General features: G+C 36.6%; 1 protein-coding gene across 3 annotated transcripts in view; it reads left to right on the forward strand.

The window, feature by feature from the left end:
- mad1l1 (mitotic arrest deficient 1 like 1) overlaps positions 1-22,107 on the forward strand; it is a 246,114-nt gene that overhangs the window by 92,505 nt on the left and 131,502 nt on the right. For all 3 annotated transcript variants that reach the window (XM_041229834.1, XM_041229836.1, XM_041229835.1), the window contains exons 15-16: positions 4,010-4,100; positions 18,853-19,057. In XM_041229834.1, the coding sequence (XP_041085768.1) occupies positions 4,010-4,100; positions 18,853-19,057 (296 nt within the window). The remainder of the gene's footprint in view (positions 1-4,009; positions 4,101-18,852; positions 19,058-22,107) is intronic.

The following is a 22,107-nucleotide window of genomic DNA, read 5'->3' on the forward strand; positions in this document are numbered from 1 at the left end:
ACATGCTAGTTAACTCAGAGAACATCTAACAAAGACACTTTTATCCTTAGGCCATTGTTCTAACACAGTGTTATACACATTTCAGACTTTCAACTGATTTGGGCTTCAGACTGAAATCCCCTTGCTTGGGTGACCATTTCATTGAAATTGACAAGATTTACATTTTCATTTAAAAATAAATTTTTTTAATGCAATTCACTTATGATTATCAGCTTATATAAGTACATGTATCATATAATGAAATTACATGTTTATAGACAAGTTTATACAGTTAAAAGCATGGATAATCATGAAAAACCTGGTTTCAAGAAGGTGTACTCAAACTTTTGACTGGTACTCTGTGTATGTGTGTGTGTATATATACAGTGCCTTGCAAAAGTATTCAGACCCTTGACCATTTCTCTCATATTACTGAATTACAAATGGTACATTGAAATTTCGTTCTGTTCGATATTTTCTTTTAAAACACTTAAAACTCAAAATCAATTATTGTAAGGTGACATTGGTTTTATGTTGGGAAATATTTTTAAGCAATAAAAAACTGAAATATCTTGTTTGCATAAGTATTCAACCCCTGTGCTGTGGAAGCTCCCAGTTTGCACCGATGAAAGAAATTGCCCAAACGAGGACACAATTACCTTACCATTGGCCTCTACATATGAACCATTAAAGTTGCTGTCACATTTTCTGGATAAAAACCCCACTGTTGAAGGATCATTGGTAAGGCTGTGAATCTGAAGGAAAATGAAGACCAAAGAGCAGTCTACAGAAGTTAGATGTAAAGTAATACAAATGCATAGATTAAGGAAAGGGTACAAAGTAATATCAATTCCGGATCAATAATCAGGAAGTGGAAGCTGCATCACACCATCCAGGCACTGCCAAGAAAAGGCCGTCCCTCAAAACTGGTACACCAATCAACCATATCAAGAGCTCTGCATAACACTGGCCTGTATGGGCGGGTGGCAAGAAAGAAGCCATTACTCAAAAAGTACCATCTGAAAGCATGTCTGGAGTTTGCCAGAAAGCATGAGAGTGACCCAGCTGCGATGTGGGAAAAGGTTTTGTATTCAGATGAGACCAAGATAGAGCTTTTTGGCCAAAACTCAAAGCGCTTTGTGTGGCGCAAACCTAACACTGCCCATGCCTCAAGACACACCATCTCTACAGTGAAGTATGGTGGTGGCAGCATCATGCTGTGGGGGTGCTTCTCATCAGCAGGGACTGGGCATCTTGTTACAATTGAAGGAAGAATGGATGGAGCAAAATACAGGCAAATACTGCAAGAGAATCTGCTTCAGTCCACTAAAAAACTGAAGCTTGGGAGGAAATTTACCTTTCCGCAGGACAGTGATCCCAAGCACAAGGCCAAAGCAACATTGGAGTGGCTCAAGAACAAAAAGGTGAATGTCCTACAGTGGCCCAGTCAAAGTCCTGATCTCAGTCCCATTGAGTATGTGGCAGTGTTTGAAAATTGCTGTCCACAAGCGTCGTCCAACCAACCTGAACAACCTGGAGCAAATCTGCCAAGAAGAATGGGCCAAAATCACTCCTACACTGTGTGCAAAGCTGGTACATACTTACCCCAAAAGACTTAAAGCTGTTATTGCAGTGAAAGGTGGCTCTAACAAATATTAGTGTGTGGGGGTTGAATACTTATGCAAGCAAGATATTTCAGTTTTTTATTTTTCTTAAAACCAATGTCACCTTACAATAATTGATTTTGAGTTTTAAGTGTTTTAAAAGAAAATATCGAACAGAACGAAATTTCAATGTACCATATATATATATATATATATATATATATATATATATATATATATATATATATATATATATATATAGTGCTGTGCAAAAGTTTTAGGCAGGTGTGAAAAAATGCTGTAAAGTAAGAATGCTTTGAAAAATAGACATTTTAATAGATTATATTTATCAATTAACTAAATGCAAAGTGAGTGAACAGAAGAAAAATCTAAATCAAATCCATATTTGGTGTGACCACCCTTTGCCTTCAAAACAGAATCAATTCTTCTAGGTACACTTGCACAAAGTCAGGGATTTTGTAGCCATATAGTCAGGTGTATGATTAAACAATTACACCAAACGGGTGCTAATGATCATCAATTCAATATGTAGGTTGAAACACAATCATTAACTGAAACAAATAGCTGTGTAGGAGGAATAAAACCGGGTGAGGATCAGCCAGACTCAGCTAACAAGGTGAGGTTGGGTAAGGCAGTTTACTGTCAAAAGTCATACACCATGGCAAGACTGAGTACAGCAACAAGACACAAGGTAGTTATACTGCATCAGCAAGGTCTCTCTCAGGCAGAAATTTCAAGGCAGTCAGGGGTTTCCAGATGTGCTGTCCAAGCTGTTTTGAAGAAGCACAAAGAAACGAGCAATGTTGAGGACCGTAGACGCAGTGGTCGGCCAAGGAAACTTACTGCAGCAGATGAAAGACACATCATGCTTACTTCCCTTCGCAATCGGAAGATGTCCAGCAATGCCATCAGCTCAGAATTGGCAGAAAACAGTGGGACCCTGGTACACCCATCTACTGTCCAGAGAAGTCTGGTCAGAAGTGGCCTTCATGGAAGACTTGCATCCAAAAAGCCATACCTCCAACGTGGAAACAAGGCCAAGCAACTCAACTATGCACGAAAACACAGGAACTGGGGTTCAGAAAAATGGCAGCAGGTGCTCTGGACTGATGAGTCAAAATTTGAAATATCTGGATGTAGCAGAAGGCAGTTTGTTCGCCGAAGGGCTGGAGAGCGGTACACGGATGAGTGTCTTCAGGCAACAGTGAAACATGGTGGAGGTTCCTTGCAAGTTTAGGGCTGCATTTCTGCAAATGGAGTTGGGGATTTGGTCAGAATTAATAGTCCCCTCAATACTGAGAAGTACAGGCAGAAACTTATCCATCATGCAATACCATCAGGGAGGCATCTGACTGGCCCCAAATTTATTCTGCAGCATGACAACGACCCCAAACGTACAACGAAAGTCATTAAGAACTATCTTCAGTGTAAAGAAGAACAAGGGGTCCTGGAAGTGATGGTATGGCCCCCACAGAGCCCTGATTTCAACATTGAGTCTGTCTGGGATTACATGAAGCGAGAGAAGCAACTGAGGCTGCCTAAATCCACAGAAGAACTATGGTTAGTTCTGCAAGATGTTTGGGCCAACCTACCTGCTGAGTTCCTTCAAAAACTGTGTGCAAGTGTACCTAGAAGAATTGATGCTGTTTTGAAGGCAAAGGGTGGTAATACCAAATATGGATTTGATAAATATAAACTAATAACATATCCATTTTTGAAAGCATTCTTACTTTACAGCATTTTTTCACACCTGCCTAAAACTTGCACAATACTGTGTGTGTGTGTGTATATATATATATATATATATAAAAACCTTTGTACTGTGTATATACCTTTGTTGATTCCACCTGGGGTGAAGTGTATGTACATTCTAGATTTCTATTTAATATTTAGAGCTGCAAAAAACAAGAAAAATAAAAAAAACAAAGTTTATTTTGCTGCTGCTTTTTTTTATTCTGCCAGCTCCCTTAAGTCAAAGCATCCACCCAGATAGCAGTTTGTATTGGGAGTCCTCAGCTGGCATCTATGCAAACGAGACCCTGAGGTTCCTTCTTCTCACAAGGGGGCAGTCTCTCTCCTCATCATCCAGCACAATGTTTGTCGTACAACACAATGTTCTTGCATTGCCTCAGATCAAAGCATGACATGATGTTTTGAGCTTGGTCCTTGAAGCCTGGTGCCCCCAGAGATTTATATATGCAGCAAAAAATCCAGCCTTCCCGTTTTCTTATGCATGCTCTTTAATGTGATTTAATGTAATTCAGCTACTTGTGTTTTCTGTCACATTTTCATTACCAGGTTAACTATAATTGCGCTCTGCAATAGTGATTTTTTTCAGTGGCAGCAAAGTAACAGCAGTGTAACAAACAGATATTATTATTATTTATTCATTTGTTTTGTTGCAGACAAAAGATTGAAGAGCTTGAGGCAGAACGCAGTCGTCTTGAAGAGCAGAATAATATTTTGGAGATGCGATTGGAGAAGCATAACCTCCAGGTATGTGTGAAAACTAATTCATAAAGTGAAATCTCAAAAGTTTAAAAAAATAAATAAAAATAAAGAATTCTGCAAAGCACACTTTTTAGATAGATAATCTTTCAGTACAGTAGATAGAGAATCAATCTGTACTTTTTTCTTTTCCCTCTCTTTTTTCTAACTCTAGTTGTGCCCCCTTTTCCCCCATATTAACTATTGCATTTGTAATTCACTAGTTCACATATATTTGGGATATTGCCTTCAGTAGATGGAGCTGACCAGATTCCCTGTCAGGATTCTAGTCCATGTAATTGAATGAAGCTTAAATCACTTGAGACACCTTGAAGAATAATTAACCGAAGTGGGTATCTGAGCATGTATCCCTTACATAAAGACTTCATTACGAATAGTTAAGCGTCGGTTGCTTGTAGTTTTGATATGTGTCCTAGCTATGGCATATATAACTATACTAGTGTAGGTTTAGTCCTGTCATGGTGCTTTTCCGATGAGAAAGGTACCTGTAATGTGCAAGGGATTCCAAAAGCTAATTTATGATGCATGGTTGATGAACACTGCATTAATATAATCTGATTTGATATTATAATGAAGGGTCTGGTAGATGCAGAAAGACAATTTATTTATCATTTAAAATGTCAGGTCTACATTTGTAACTTGCGTCTTTAGTTGGCAAAGATTTTTAGAAACATAAGTAGACTGATAATGAACTTGGCGTGAACTGTAAATATATCAATAAAATGACATACTTGAAAAGCATAACAGTGTGAATTTTAGGAAATCCATGTTGGCAGAATAAGAGTCAGTTTAGAAATCAATGTGATAGCAAGGGTATTTCTGAAGAAACAAAGGAAACCTGTGGGAGGAAGTGGGCAGTGTGGAAGACAGGATTAACAAGAAGTGCAAAGCGAATACCAGTGATGGATTAAAGAGAAAGTAATAGCAATGCTCGACTGGCTCTGCTCATGAGTAAAGACAGGGTTGGGAGGCAGATAAAACCTGCAAGTGGAAATCAATAGACAGATGCACCAAAAACACTCAGACATGGAGGACAAAGTAGCGTATGAGAAATCAGAAGCATAATCGTGGCAGAAATTGTTTGGATTAGTTATCGGTGTAAAGCAGTTTTGGGGATGAAGAGGACAAATATTCCTTTTGAATCTACACTTTTCAGCCTTCTACTGTTGCTGTAGTTAATCCTGCTTTGCATAATGGTCCGACGTAAGAACTCAGGTGCCTGACAGCGAAGATCCAGTTGTCTTTAATCCTTCCTTTTGATTTTGACCTGTCCAACACCAGCACTTGATTATCCTTATTTCCAAGCCATATTCAACTCCTGTTTGGAGAAGAATCTGACAAGTGTGCAGTGTTTTTAAGAGCTCTTTTAGCACCTCTACAACACAGTTTACTGCAAGCCCTGTCACCCAGACCAGTTTTAATTGGGCTTCTGCTGCAGACAAGTTAAAGCGGTGGGTAAAGTTAATGGAAAGTTTTGTCTAAGTAGCTAATGGCAAGCAGACCACTTGCTCATTAGCTGCAGATTACTCTTGCAGTGTTGCCTGAACATTCTGTCTGGAGATGCACTGCAAGCAAGACTCCTGCTTGTTTGAGTCTGGCTTATGTGACTGACATTGAATTCAATCTCTGAATCAAAACATACTGCTTTTATTTATTTTTTTAACAATTCGGCATATATTGTGATGCACAATGTGTAATAAATGGGTTAATCAGTACAGTTTTAACTCCTGTATAGCTTCCTGGTTCTTGCAAAGTTGTATAGACAAAGTCTGTATTTTATAAACTAGGCTAAAGCACATGTATAGGAAGGCAAACATGTATGACTATATTAGGATAGCTACATACTACTGTACAACCAGTTGTACAATTGGTTGTACAGTAGTAGTTCCAACAGTTTAGGCAAACAATTGTCTACGCTGTCCTGAAAGAGGCTAAAAAAAACTGAGCCAATAAATGAAAATTCCCATTGGTTCAGTTAGTGTCATAAAGTGCATTTGCTGCTATTTAAAGGTCAGACCCAGATATTGTTTTTTTTCTTTTGCTGGAAGCCAGCGGGCTAAAGAAACTACTTTGAGAACACAGAGGTATTGCTCTTTTGCAGAAAATCATTACATTTCTTTAAACCCTGAGGACGTTGTTTGAATGGGTACGTGGCAATTTTGACAATGTATCGGTTTCAGAACTTCCGTTCTTGTTTAGTGTTTTATGTACATTGTTATTAATGAACTGGAGGTGGAGAATGTAGTTATCATACCAGGTTCAGCTCCTGCACTGCCTCTGCTTAATCAAGATGCATTAGAAATGCCTTTTTAAATATGTGGAAAATAAACAGTTGCCTCTAATTGCACATGCCATCTGTCATCTCGTTGGCATACCACCAATTAATGCAACAAACATAACCTCCTAGTAGTTTAAGAATAAATTGACAAGCAAGCGCTAAGAATAATCCACCTCCCTACCCACCAGCCATTGTATTTGTAAAGGGAAGCTATGATTCTGTTAAGTTAGCTGTGGTGATGTTTCCACCTTTACATAGTAAAGAGAGACACTATACATTCTTGACTTGCAATTGCCTGTACCGGTTTAAACAAAATAGCAAAACTAAAATCCGTTATTTTGTTACAAGAATATTATTTCCAATTGTAAAAAACATATTACAGTGCTACCCCATTATAACGTGACCAGTTGTTGAATCGGTTATAACACGGTAAGGTTGTGGCTCCCATTTCACCCCCCATAATGCGATTTGATTCACACGTTGGGTGAACATTCCAGATACTTTCTGATCCCTGTAATGTTATCGTGAATTATGCTAGGATACATTGTAATAAAGTTGAAAATATAAGTTGAAACTGGGACATACAGTATTTACAAAGCCCCCATGCTTGCACTGTATTTTTTCTCGTTTTTTTTTTTTTTTAATAATGTGCCTACTTGAATTTAAAAGTGGCATAATCGACATGTTTTCATGTTATTATTTTTAATTGCTGTTTGTTTGTAACATTATTGTGATCTCAGGCTGTATAGAAGTTTTTCCAGCTGGGATGTTGAAACTTCCCGCCATGTAGACATGTTCTCTCATTGGTCAGTTTCCCTAGTTACGACACATGTAGCTCCAGAATTGGATCAAAGATTACAGATCCAGATCTGCTTAGTACAGGGGCTTTCAAACGGGGGTATGGTACCCCTGGGGGCACTTCTAAAGCTTAGGACACATATGAGCAGCGCGGCACAGCTAGAATTTTAGAACGGCAAAATATCGCTCCAGCGATAGTTTGCTGTTCAAACATTTTCCCACAGCAGCAACTCTGGGTCGTGCCTTGATAAACTTGAATATATATATCAACATGGAGAAGCTACTGCTAGCTGAAGCTTCTCAGCATCCCAAGCTATTTGATTATAAAAATAAGAATTTCAAGGGTGTTGGTTATGAGTCTATTGAATGATACTAAACAAATACTAACCGTTTACACCCTGCATTAATGCAGTTACTTGACATCCTGTATCATTTGTCAGATAATTAACAAATAATTATCAGGTAATTAACCAGTTGCCAGCTGACTGAGTATTGTGTTTACAATTGTGAAGAATGTGATCCCTTTTTTACTTGCAGTCATGTTAAGTTCGGTGCTGGATATATAATAGCTGTTTCTTTGTAGAAAAAAGGCTTTCACGTTGTGATGTTCTGATATGTGAACTTATAACGTTAGATCCTGATAAAAATTTCTGGACATGGACATGGTCGTTCATTCTGGGTTGAAGCAGTAAAAATTAAAAAATCCAAGACTTTTTTTGGTTGTTGTACAGTGTAGCGAGGTGGTGGGCGGTCTTTCTGTTTTTATTGCCGCTTCACAATGGTGAAGTGTGTCTACAAAGAAAAGCGATATTGCCACGCGCCACCCTCATCACAATACAATACTCATATTTGACGGGTTTGGTTTATTACCGCAGCTGCATTTTATTAACTGTGTTAGCGGCTGGTTGAATATGTTTTTGGTGTTTGATACTGTCCGTTAATGTTACAGAACAAGTACGAAACAATACATGTGTGTAAGGTTCTTAGTTGTGGTTTTTTTTTACAGTTTGCAACATTTATTATAAAAAAATATATATAATTTAAGAGTGGTACATTTTAAACTGGTGGAATAGAAGTTTCTATTATACTGTATATATTGTAACGACCTGGGATTTTTATGGTTGCAGGACTGGTCTACAGACCCTGTTTGTTTGTGTGTTAGCAGGGAAGCGGTAAGCTTGCCTCAGCCAGGATTGGTGGGTGACGTTCAGAGAGGCGGGGGCATGAAAGTACAGGGGGTTGCCCACATCAGCATGGGCAGATCTGTGTAAATGTGCTGCTGTGACAGTTCAAGACTGTTTGTTGTTTTTGGTGTGGCCCAGGAAATAATCGTCACAGTAAACCGTGGATGTGAGTACGTGCAAATTGTTTGTGTCTCCTTCCTTCATTTTCCCACCATACGCTACAATATTAATTTGGCTTGTGGGCACTGTAAAGCATTTCGGGAACAAAAATTGTAGACCATGACTTGGTTTTTGGCCAGGACACCTGAAGTCAACACTTATGCTCTTGTTCAAACAGTGCCATGAAATGACTAATGTACAGTATTTATGAAAACAACAAATGATTGACATCAAGAAACTAGGGAGGGGGATGGTGGTGGGATTGCCTATTCTGTCCTCACTCAGACCCCTTCTGTTTAACATGCAAATAAATTACAACCAGTAGCAGGACTGCTGATGGAAGAACGTCAGCAGTTTTTTAATTATTTTTTTTTTATTCATTAATCCATTTACCAGATCTGGCCAGTGCCAACTGAAGCGCTATGTTGTGTTAATGTACCATACAAATACTGGACCTTTTTTTTTTTTTTTTTTTTATTAGTAATGCTTCTATCATTTTAATGTTGAGGTCTTGGCAGATTTACTGAATCAAACATATTTGCGTATGTATATTCAGTAAATGCAGTGAACAAGAAATATTCTTGGATTTATTGATAGAAAATAGATCACTAATGCAGTTTCTGGAATGACTTTCCAAGTGATAAGACTGTCACCTTTTTAATACTGTGTTGTAGCTTGAATGTTTCCCTGTAATTGAGTTTTTGATGCTGGAATGTGAAACTTGTTTTACAAAAACAACACTAATAATCAAATCAAATAATTAGATTTAACATCTTAGAAACAGTGTTTGCCCAGCAGTAAAGGAAAACCATATGTTTATTTATTTAAGTAAATAAATACATATCAGACGAAATGTCTAGTGTTAGTCTAATGTTGGGATCTTTCAAGAAGCTGCTTGATGAGATTCTGGGATCAATAATTTACTAACAACCAAACGAGCAAGATGGGCCGAATGGCCTCCTCTCGTTTGTTCACTTTCTTATGATCTTATAAATACCGTAAACAATGTACAAATATGTAATGGTAATGTATGCAGCTTTTCCTGATTTTGTTTAATGGCTAAAAGTTGTTCAAGACTTAAAAGATGTTGTCTTGTTGAGACCCAGCTTTGAGCTACAGTAAGTTTTAATTCCCGAAATTAACCCATGTTGTCAACCATGGCAAAGCCTTAAGGTGGCGGCTCTGAATTATTTTTTGTTACTCAGTACTACGGTTGGTTTAGAACCTGTAGCAGTAAATGATACGATTGCCGTAGGTATGGCATTGAACAAATGGTTTGCAGGTTTCCAGTGCCAGTTGACTATGCATGTTGGAGGATGGTATTAAAGGGATACTTGATATCATCTCCGTGTTCCTTGTATTTAAATGCTTACCTGTTCATTGTCCTATTGTGTGTGTGTGTGTGTGTGTGCTATATAATTTTGTATTTGTTTTTCTGCTTAAATCATCATTTGCCATGCTTGCTTTTCCAGCAAAAAAAAAAAAAAAGCAGCTTCTGATCTTGCCAACAACCACTCGGAGCCCCTGGGTAAGAGAGGCAATTAGCTTGGTCATGGGATCAGAGGACGCCCACTGATCTTTAGTTCTAGAATTGCTGTGGTGTGGGAAGGATTGCATTTAAGGATTTCATTTGTGGATTTCGGAACCCCCCAAAAAATTGGGTTTTATTGTGATTTGGCTTCAGAGAAAAAATAAAATGACATGCAAAGTATATCTTGTTTGTTCACTTTATATATTTACCAGAGTAAGAGTCTAGTTCTGCAATATTACTGAATCTATAAGTGCTTTCTTTAAAGGTCGCACAGCAACAACAACAAATCCTATAGAAAAACATTTGGACTGGCAAAGATGTAGGCTGTTTGAACAAGTCATGAGATTTGATCAGAGACTGTTTGTTTTTACCATAAGCGAACAGGTCCGGTCACAGTGTGCAGTAATAATGTATGGCTGGCTTTAGACATTACAGCAGCAATTGTACCAGTGTCTGGTTTATGTCAAGATATTTCAAATATGAATGACTGCTACATGCTCTTGTGTAGAAGAAAAACTTTCATGTCAAATCAGACATCGTACATGTTTCATTTTTCTGTTGATTTTCAAATGTTCCTGGCCTGTGCACCATTCATTTTACTCCCAAACTGAAAGATTGTAGCTGTCTGTGTTGGTGACACAAGAGCAAACTGCACTGTGCTGTGCAATATCTATAATGTTGAGTTCCAATTCCAACAAAAAACATTGAATGTTGTATTCATTCAACACTAGCGGGGTTATAAATTATCTGCGAACATGCAAACCAGTGCATGTGGTGGATCGGTCTACACTTTATAAATCAACAGTTTATTGGATGATACTCAAAAGCACTAAAAAAGAGCTGCAATATTAGGAGTCTTTTTTCTTGAGTTTTAAAAATCTTTTACAAATCTTTGTGACAGTTACCGTGTTCACTATGTACAGTTGTGATGGACCAGAATAAAAAAATACCGAAGAGACAGAGACACCTGAACCGAGAAACCTGTCTCAAGTCTGCTTTATATGGGGCCTGCAGTGTAAGAAGGGGGTCACACACAGCTTATTAAAAGTTACTTAAAAGTAGATTTTCTTCTAAACTTCATAATCCTGCAGCCAGGGCACATTAAAATAAGTATTTGAAGGGGAACAAATGAAAGGATATACTTGTTAAGTCCTCCAAATTGCCCTAAAATAACAAGTGGAAATTCTCGTTAAAGAAAGACGGCTGTGTGTGTAGCAGGCGTGAAAGGTCGTTCCGCATCCTGTCAGGGTCTGATGGTAAGGTAAGCTCTCTCTCCTGTCTGCCCTCCTTAAATGAATCCCCAGAGGGACTCTCCAAGTGAATCTCCACCACAGAACCTTCTGTTAATCCTTTCAGTGGGCCAGCGAGGCGAAACAGGAGAAGAGAGCAGTGCCCCCGGGACTCTAGCTCACTCTTCCTCTCTTGGCTACCTGTCGGTAAAGATACTGTCAGAGATGGCCTTGGTCAAAGTTTAAAACTGCTCTTTTAAACAAAGAACTACAGTGGCAATACTTTTTGAAAAGCAGTATTACTTTTTGTAGTTCAGGTCTCGTTTTATTGCTCTGGCAGTCAGCCCAGATTCATTAAAATACACAGCATTAATTACAACCCCCCCCCCCCCCCCCCCCCCCCCCCAAAAAAAAAACTTGAATTATTGCAAACACATTCTTATAATCCTTTTACATTTAATCACAGACGTGGTAAACATGCTTTATCATTCTCAATCAATTACTACAGTGGTTAAGAATCTATTGCAACTTTCCAAATAAGACATTTATTTTAAATGTTTAAGGAAAAATTATGCAGTCACTAAACAGAATAGACAGTAGTAATACAGAGCAACTCAGATATGCAGCCTCACCTGAAAATAGCAAGCCGGAGTGACTTGCTCCCATGTATATGGGCACTTGACCTTGACCTTTACATCATTAAATGTTTTTATAAATTTAACAAAATAATTTAGAAATTGCCATGACATAGTTAACAATTTAATAACAATACCATATAAATAAAAATGAAAAATTAAATTTCAAAAGTTATTCAACTAATGGGTTAATGAAAAAAACACACACAAGCATTGCAAGTGAAGATAACAGTTGTGTTGTCCCAGCTCCAGAGCAGAACGAGTGATTTCACTGTAAGTAGGGTGGCAGCTGCCTGTTCAACTTAATACTGCTTTTTAAAAACAAATTTAGGTAAAACACTGAACTGATTAAACTAATTGAACATTTAAACTCCAGAAAGTAAACTTACCTAGTAAATACTAACAATTTTTAAAGAAGCAGCATCATACAATGACAATATAATATATATATATATATATATATATATATATATATATATATATATATATATATATATATATATAATATATACTGACTGCACACCTGTGGGACGTGTAAAATACACATTTGTGGTACTTGACGTGAACTCGACTGTCAGACAGTCGTCGGCCAACCCACAAATATCTCAACCAGTTGGTGCGGGTGGTCATTGCGACACCAAAATAAACTTTTTCTCTAAGTCACTGTTGTGACAATTAGCTAACCGGTTCAGAGTTTCATGTGACACTAAAAAAAAAAAAAAGAAAATCTGTTATCCGCCATTATAGGATTTTTCTTGCATACCCTGAGGAGAGCTTGCTTACCCCCAGGGGTATCCCAGTTTGAATACCGCTGATTTAGACTAACAGAATGAAGCTCTTGAAAGTTGGACAGACACTGAGTGCATTGAGCCATGCTGTTAATTTGAGTAGTCACAGTTACTAGATACATTTTAATGAAGTGGTACTAAGATATTTGTATTTACTTTCTTCTCATGGTGCTTGACTTGTATGTATACACAGGATTCTAACTCAAGAAGACAAAAGAAAATTGCATGAACTTGCATATTTGATTGTCAAATGATGAATGGAGTAAAATTGGTCTGTCTGTAATCATACATGAACAGTATTCTGTGTTTTTTTATATATATATATATATATATGTTTGATGTACATCGCAACCTATACCTTAATACCTTCAAAATACATTGATTGATTCTCAGTTTTCTGAGAATGATTATGAAGAGATTAGTGTGCTAATGTTCTTGTGTGAAGAATTGTCTGATCAATTAAAATGGATTAGTGGTGCAGCAAACAGCACTGCTAATCTAGTTATTTCTTTTCTTGTTACAGTCCAGCCTGCTAAGTAGGTAACTTGGCTTTCCTGTCATGGAGTTTTTGTCCTACGCAAGGTCAGGAGGATGACTAAACATTCTCCAGAATAGGAAGTAGACCAAGGCTGTGAAGAGCTTTTTTTCAGAGATCTGTCTAGTTCTCAGGAGCAGTGCATTTCGTTTCCAAAGAAAGATATGAGATCTTTGTTTGACTTTTTGCTTTAAACGCTGGAGTCAAATTATTGCCAACAGCTTTCCTGACTGTTTCACAAAGCAATTACATTTGTGCAAAACCGTCTTTCTGAAATTTAAAATTTAAATAACCCTCGGAGATGTATTAAGGCTACGATTTTGGCACAATAATTTTTTGTACATTTCATGGATGAGGTGCGACAAAAAACAATTATTCACGGAAAGATCACCAAATGTAGTTTTAGCTACATCAGCATACACAAGAGCTTTTAAATAGTACACCAGATTCAAGAATACTGATAAGTTTAAATGTTACTTTTAAGTACGTACTTCAGACGAAGGCTGTCAGTTAAGCCTCCAAATGGAAATAGATTAATTGGGCACACAAAACATAATCGTTTGAAAAAATGTCAATGATTGTACCGCCCACAGAAATTTTTGCTCCCTTCCCACCGACATTATTTTAGTAATATTACTGTTGAGTAAAAACTTATGCACAACAGTAGAATGCGAGGGGTAATTAACTGTAGTATAGCTTTGTGTGTGGTACTGTAGGAGTACCTGCATAACGTTTTTTTTTTTTTTTTTAAATCATCTGTGGGTGTCACTGATTGTATTTGCATCGACTAGATGTGGTCATGAATCAGAAAATCCGGACGGAGCATGCAGCCTGGTTTGAAAAATATGTAAAAGTCAAGAAAACCATAAGCAGTGTTATTCCCAGGTTTTAACAATACATTTTGAAACTCCAAAGAAGCTCAACTGTATCGTCAATTTTTTTCAATGTGTACAATTTATTTACATGTTTGCCAGGAATACAAGCTTGTAGATCTGCTCTGGCTACAAGACAGCGTGCTTTTTGCTTACATCGAATACACAGAGGGCGCATACTTACAAAACATTCATAATGACAGGCAGTCGTTATTTCCACGGGGTGTACATGACTGTGTCACAGGCATTGCATGCAGGTTTGATATATCTATTCAGGTTCAGGGTCTTTAGGAGGTAAACACTCATATAGTAATGGTTACATTTCTATTTCAGGGAACCAGGGTTATGATACAATTCTGAAACAACATGTAAGGAATGCCTCTAAGTCTGTAAACGTCTGTTATCCGATGCATATGTCCTTCTGTCTTTACAGAAAACAACTCTCACATTTTTGTATTTTAGCTGCGTCCCATTCACATGCTTGACCGCTCAGCTATCTCATTCGCTGACCTACATATGCAACCAAACAATTTACAGATACTCGCAGATTTGTATTTTCAGTGCATAGTATACTGCTTTTTTTAAAAGGCAATAAAGGAAGCGTCTAATTCAAATGTGTTTTTTACATCCATTTCCAAGATTTCACTGACTATTCAAATTCACAAATTCTGTGACCTCCGTTACAAAATAGTAGCCTTATGCATTAATAATACTGAAGATAATTAAACTGAAGAATTATGTTGATGGCATTTGCAAAGGAGAAAGAAGCGTGTACTGTATGTTTCCAGATCAGGGGATCAGTGTTACTACAGCATGCATGCATTTGCAAATCTTATCTCTAACTGTCATATTTTTGATTGGTCCCTTTTTCATTGTCCAGTGTTACATGAATTAAAAGTACACCTTGGCTGTCTGAAGTTGTTTGCGATCTGCAACTGCACCTGTCCTGTTTTTCTGTGGTGTCCCCATTGATAAGGCTCAGCGGTCCTTAATGTCCAGGTGTCTCTTATTATTTTGACTACAAAAAGAACAATAAAAGATTTTACAGGCATATAAGTACATAGATTAGTTGTCCGATATAAATGATTCTCTTTGCATTGCTTTGTACGATCAGCAAATTATTTATATATTTTTTAATCATGGGAATATCAATCCATCAAAACCTTAACATCCGTCAAGTGCTATTGGTTGGCATATTCAAAAGAACACATGCAAAATGGATACTTCTTAAAAATTATTATTATTGTTTCAAATAGTTACTGCAGAGGACAATAAAAATAGGTTAGCGTTTATACAATTGACTGATGGTGGTGAGCTCTCCGTTATTGACTTAGTTGTATAACGCATCATTAATTCATAGATCAGTAACAAAAAAAGTGCACCAGTGAAGACTATTAAATAAGTACAACGTTTATCAAAGAGTGGGGGTTGGGTTAGTTTAGGTGTACATCGATAGTGGTCATACTATGGATTTTACTAAAGGAATGATTGCAGGATTTTCTGAGTGGTACAGAAAGTCTTGACTTAGGCTACACAAATGTATATGTGCAGCATATAAAGTGATAATGATGTATTCATCAATAGTCTGTTTAGTTTTCAAAACAGTTTTCTTTTACATGCTGTATGTTTTTTGTGAGAACAGTTTATTGATCGTCTTTAACAAACCTTAGGAAGGAAATCTGCCGCTGTTCCTTAATTCCACAAAGGAATATGTCTGCACAGCAGGGACTGAAGGCACAGTGTGTCTGAGTTATGCGTCCCTGTATTTATTTTCCCCCCATACTTTACTGAAAGCTGTTGATGTCTCTGACCTCCGGGTCAAACGTGGGGTTAGCACAGAGAGGGATGATTGACAGTGTGTTTCTTCTAGAGTGGATTAAGGATTGTCGAATGGCTTTGCAATTTTAAAACATAGTAAACTGTGCTATGCCTTTCCTGAGGGAAAATCAGGGGTTTACTTAATGTTCACAGGTGGAAATATGGATTTTTGAGTCTCATGGTGCAGTGCAATATAGAATCAGGCACAGAAGCTGTCACTTACTGTAGTGAGTAGAAATAATTTTAAAAATCCTTTCAAAGTTTATACAATTTTATAGGTACGTTTTCTACCATTGAGTTGTGGCCCATCACCTTAGAAAAGAGTTGTGTTTTATCATTAAAATATCGTTAAATTGGGATCATAAAGCCAACACTGTCATCTCCAATCTGGCAATTCCCAGTGAGTAATCCCAGTGAAAAGCTGTACCTGTTCTGTGACTTGAACAAATTCATATCCATCCAAAAACTACTTTTTGATGGAAGGCTGCATGGGGAAATGAGACACAGAAATGGACAGCTGCTGCCTTTTCCTGGTTCATCAGTTGCTGTTAAGAAAATCGTGAGCCGAGCTGAAGCTGAATTTGACGTACATTGTTTGTCAGTCATGTGCTGTGTATTCTGGATGCCAGTAAACTAAGCTTTTACAAAGCAAAGGTGAGAGCCAATCTCATTTAAAAAGGAATTGGGGAACTAGAATTAATGGAGGGTTAGTTTTACACTCAAACTTGTATTAGTGTTTGCAAATGGGATTAAAATAAAGTTAAAATATGTTTTAAAATAAAATTAAGTTTTTTCGTTTTTAATAGTTTATTTTATATATACAGTACCAGTCAAAAGTTTGAGTACACTTGCTGGAAACTAGGTATTTTTCATAATTGACAATGTTTTATGTTGTATACGTTTCTGTAAATACTTGAAAATGAAAACACATGTTACAAAATATACAAAACAAAACATAAGGAGTATCAAAGCAATGTTCAAGAAAATTCTCAATCTTGGATTTTTTCAAATCGTTTGGTCTTGGCCACAGCAGTTGCAGACACTTGCAAAGTTCTTGCAATTTGTCTTATAGATTGACGTTAATTTCTTAAAGTAATTACAGACTGTGTTTATTTCTTTGCTTAACTGAGCGTATTTTGCCATTTTCTGCTCCCTTACATTCAGGAATGACAAACTTTTGCCTATGCTACCTATATTTATAGTAATCATGGACCCTCACCTGTTCACAATAATTGGTGACAAAAGGTTAATTAAGTAACATGGTAGTTAACTTGGAGAACATCTAACAAAGACACTTTTATACTTAGGCCAGTGTTCTAACACTGTTATACACATTTCAGACTTAGCTGACTTGGGCTTTAGACTGAAATCCCCATGCTTTGGATGACCATTTCATTGAAATTGACAAGATTTACATTTTCATTTAAAAATAAAATTTTTGAATGCAATTCACTTATGATTACCAGCTTACATAAGTACTCATATCATATAGTGAAATATTAAGTGTTTATAGACAAGTTTATACAGTTAAAAGCATAGATAATCATGAACAACGTGGTTTCAAGTAGGTGTACTCAAACTTTTGACTGGTAGTGTGTGTGTGTGTGTGTGTGTGTGTGTGTGTGCATATATATATATATATATATATATATATATATATATATATATATATATATATATATATATATATATATATATATAAATAAGAACATATTAATTGTGTCCTTGTACAGGAATTATTAGTAATTGAGTAACTCAAAAGACTACCATGACACCACACACAAACACACACAGAAGATATATAATATATTATATATATATATATATATATATATATATATATAGTATATATATATATACATACATATATACACACCACACACATGGTCAGTCTCACACTCAATGGACTAATAATGTACCCCATGTGTAAAAATCTATATATATATATATTATATATTATATATATATATATATATATATATATATATATATATATATATATATATATATATAATATAGAAAGAAAGAAAGAAAGAAAGAAAATATAAATTGTGTCCTGTGTAATAATCAGGTAATGCTCCATGCGCTTGTTATGCAATTTATATTATGTCTGATTGCTGCTACATAGTGTTTGCAGCAATAAATCACAAGGTGCTGTACTTTTATTATCCCTTATTCTTGCTCTGTATAATTCAGAAGGTGGAAGGAAGTGTTGGAGATGCACAAAGTGTATACAGGAGCTGAGGATGAGCCATAATTTACATTTCAGTGCATCTTTTTTTGCTATGAATATATAAAGAATGACTTTGCACAGATCACAGTATTGGTGGAGTTTCAGTAATTGCAGATATGTACTGTAGGTATCATGATAGGGAGCGAGTGGGGTTGGATATGTGCCAGTGTGAATCAACATTGAAACCTCTTTACATAGTTGAACCCATTTATTGATAGTATTGCTATATCTTAGCTGTTAGTTGTTAATTTCTATTCAGAGTGGCCTCTTTTCACTCGTCAGTCTACATTTACTTGCACTTCGTACAGTAGCATAAGGTTAAAACTGTTAATTAGGTCATTAATTAAACTCCAAGCTAAAGACATTGCTCTTTGAAAATTTGTTAATATACTATAATGCACATTTTGTCAAGTATTATTTCAATCAAGAAACAAATATTGGAAAAAGGGCCTGTTTTTAATTGGCTGTGTATATGTATGCATAATTTTGGTTCAATTGAATAATCCGAAATAACGAAATGCAAATTAGTCTCCCTGTCGCATATAAAACGTTCCAATGTTAGTAACTGTAAACAGCAATGTTGTTAAACCTCATGCCCACTTTTCTCTGCAGTCATATCTGTTGAAGGGTAATATTGACATCTGAGCTTGAACTATAACAGGCTGCATGTGCATCCACAGGGTGACTATGATCCAACTAAAACAAAGGTAATGCATTTCAAGATGAATCCAGCCAGTCTGGCAAAGCAGCAGCAAGTGGAGGATGTACAGCAGCTGAGAGAGCAGTGCAAGCAGCTTCAGGAGCGTGTCCAGGTCTTGCAGGCAGGGGGTGCTGTTTTTGCAGAGAAAGGAGGTGTGAACCTGCCATCGTCTCAGGAGGTCATGGGTAAGTTAATTTGTAAAGCGTTAAAGTTTTATCCTCATAGTTGCATAGATGTGTATTCATCTTTTTAAAGGCACTTTTGTTTCATCCTGTCTATCTTTGTGGAGAATATTTACAAATATTTAAAGAAGCGTCAAGTGGCCTGGGTGTGAGCCTGGTTTGGTACACAAGGTAAGTATGCTTGGTTGTCTCGGGTGTCAAAGAGACCACACAATTCAGGCACTGGCTATCTTTGCAGGGAATCTTAGACAGTGACATATATAGTTAAGACATCTTCAGCAGCAGACAAATTGGAGGAACAAAGACCAAAACCCTGCAATTCAGTCTGATCTCAAGGAAAGTGGTAAATTGACAGGAGCTGTGAGCAGTCTTTAAAAGACTTTTTACAGAGTAAAAGACAGTTAGGGTAACTCGCTACTGAAGAACGCGTTACTGTAATAAAAATACATTTGTCAATAAGGTAATACAATGCGTTCGATTTTTAATGTGAGTGTTAATAATATTAGTTAGTTTCTGCAAAAAAACAGGTTGATACACTTCAAAAACACAGGAAACGCATCTACCACCAAGTATTTTGCAGTTTTAATCGGACACGACCCAGAGGAGGCTTACTTCACTGTTCATACCACTTTTGTTTGTTTGCAGTTTTACAATTACTGCTTCATCATTATTTAGTTAGTTTTTCTATAGACTATTTTGTTGATTTGCTATTCGTGGTTTTATTGAATTGTGAATCTGAAGAAACCAGCAGTAAGTTCTTTTTTTTCAGTAACATTCCCAACTCTGTCAACAGAGGGGCATGGACTGTTAGACTGAAGTAACAAAATATTATGTACGTAATAAAATAGTGAGATGCTTCATAGATGCACTTCCTGGATTTACTTCACCAAGCAAGGCTGCCATTCAGAGACACAATGAAGAGACAAGCCCCTAATCAAGGTAGTTATGTGGAATTACTTTCTGTGATTGCCAACAATGACATAGTGTAAAGAAACCTCTTTCAAGAACCACTATATTCTCTGACTTGTCTAACAGGATTCAGAATGACTTCATCTCATCCCTGTCTCACTTTCTTTATACAATAAAATCGTAAGTTTTTGGCTGCACAGTCTGTGTTGCAATACATGACTTGAGAGAGGCCTGAAGGCCAAACCATATAGGTCATTGTAGTCATGTTTTGTGTGCGTTTGTGTTTTTTCTTTTTTTTTTTTTATTAAATAAAAAATGTTTGCATTATATAACCAAATGCAATTCGAAAGTTTGATAGACGTCTTTGATAACATTTGGATTCAAGTCTGTTCACCCTGTAGAGTGTGACAGATTGACAGGCAGACCGACTCGATCTTTCACAGAGTAGTGAGAGTTGTGCAGATGGCATTTAATACAAGTTTTTGCTGCCATTCATGAATGTTCCCAAATACTGCTTTGGTGCGTATGGCAGAATTTCATACCACAATAATGTCATCAACATTATTTATTCATTTTGAGTTTTATGTTTAAAGTCAGCTTAATTAACGAAAGCTGTCCACAGTCAATTCAGTCACAACACACCACTGCCTTCTGCCAATGCATTTGGCATAGATGCAAGCTGTTTTACAAATGATCCGAGTCTGCTTGACTGCACCGTTCTCCGTGGTGCATGTTTAGGGTTATTATGTGTTTCTGAAATTGAGCTGTTTATCTATCTGGGAAGAAAAAAAAAATCCTTACGACAACTGATCATTCATTTTGACTACTTTTATGGTAGTTAAAGCCTAGTACTGAGTCTTTCTGCAGAGCAATCCATCTGTCTATTGATCCATCTGTCTTTGTATATCTGTAATATCTATATATCATTCAGACCTTCTACCCTTTTAAGCGGATTCCTTTAGCCTTAAAACTTGAGATGAACCAAAGCTTTCAAGAGTACTTTTGCTATATATGAATCCATTACACGTTCTGGATAACCTATTAGAAAGGTCAATAAGACATTATGAGAAGTCAGGCTTGGAGGTTATTCTCAAGTTCAGTTCAAAGCTATGCAGTGTATTTACTTTGTTCATATGTAACACTTGAATGGACCAGAATATCTTCAAACCAGATAATTATCATTACTTCTCTCAACCGTGAGGATGGTGATGATGATCCAGCACAAAAAGAAGACAACTAGTTCAAAGTGGTGGGGATGGTGAACAGACCACAAGTAAATAATTACCCAGTACATTAAACAAATGTGAAGGGGAAAAAAATAAAATACCGGAGCATGTTTCTATCATCAGTCCTCAGAGTCAGGCGTCGGTGTGCCTTTTATTTATTTGTAAAGCGCAGAGTAAGGGGTTGGGCGGAGTCAAACGAGCAAAAAACTTGCGGTATTCCTTCCTATGCCCTACAGTTTGTGAGATTATGGTTCGTTGATGTGGTTAACTTACTTTCTAATCTATAATTAATATATATTATATATATATATAATATATATATATATTATTATATATATATACATTATATATATATATATATCTATATATTATAATATTATATATAATATATTATCTATTTTATTTTCGTGCAGTCTCAGTTTTCATTCTCATATTTCACCAGAGAATTAATAAAAGCAGCAAGACAGCAAACTAAATATTTAATTGGAGTTGAATGTGTTGCTGTTATACATTTTTACGGGGGCAATTTATCATTGGCTGATTCAACTAAATTTCCGGTGGCAGGATGGTGTCTCAACCACAAATGGGCCATGAATAAACAAACAAATGCTTATACTTTTTTACTTGTAATTGGCAGTCCTTTTTATGCAGTAGAGGATTTCAGAAAGAAACAGATGTGGATATGCTATTCAGTCCTGTGCTTGTATTAATACCAGTATTTTCTGGATGACTTGTTGGGGTATGGTATGAAGCAACGTCATAGTTATCTCACACCCATACACAGACCCACTCCCACCCCACACACACACACACCAGACCTTTTGACATACTGTGAGCTGTGACATAAGATAATTGTATTGCATGTTTTTATTGTTTGTTTTACTAGTGGTGATAAGACATTAACAGCTAATTACAGGA

The sequence above is a fragment of the Polyodon spathula genome, chromosome 26 (assembly GCF_017654505.1).
Source record: "Polyodon spathula isolate WHYD16114869_AA chromosome 26, ASM1765450v1, whole genome shotgun sequence".
Lineage (NCBI taxonomy): Eukaryota > Metazoa > Chordata > Actinopteri > Acipenseriformes > Polyodontidae > Polyodon > Polyodon spathula.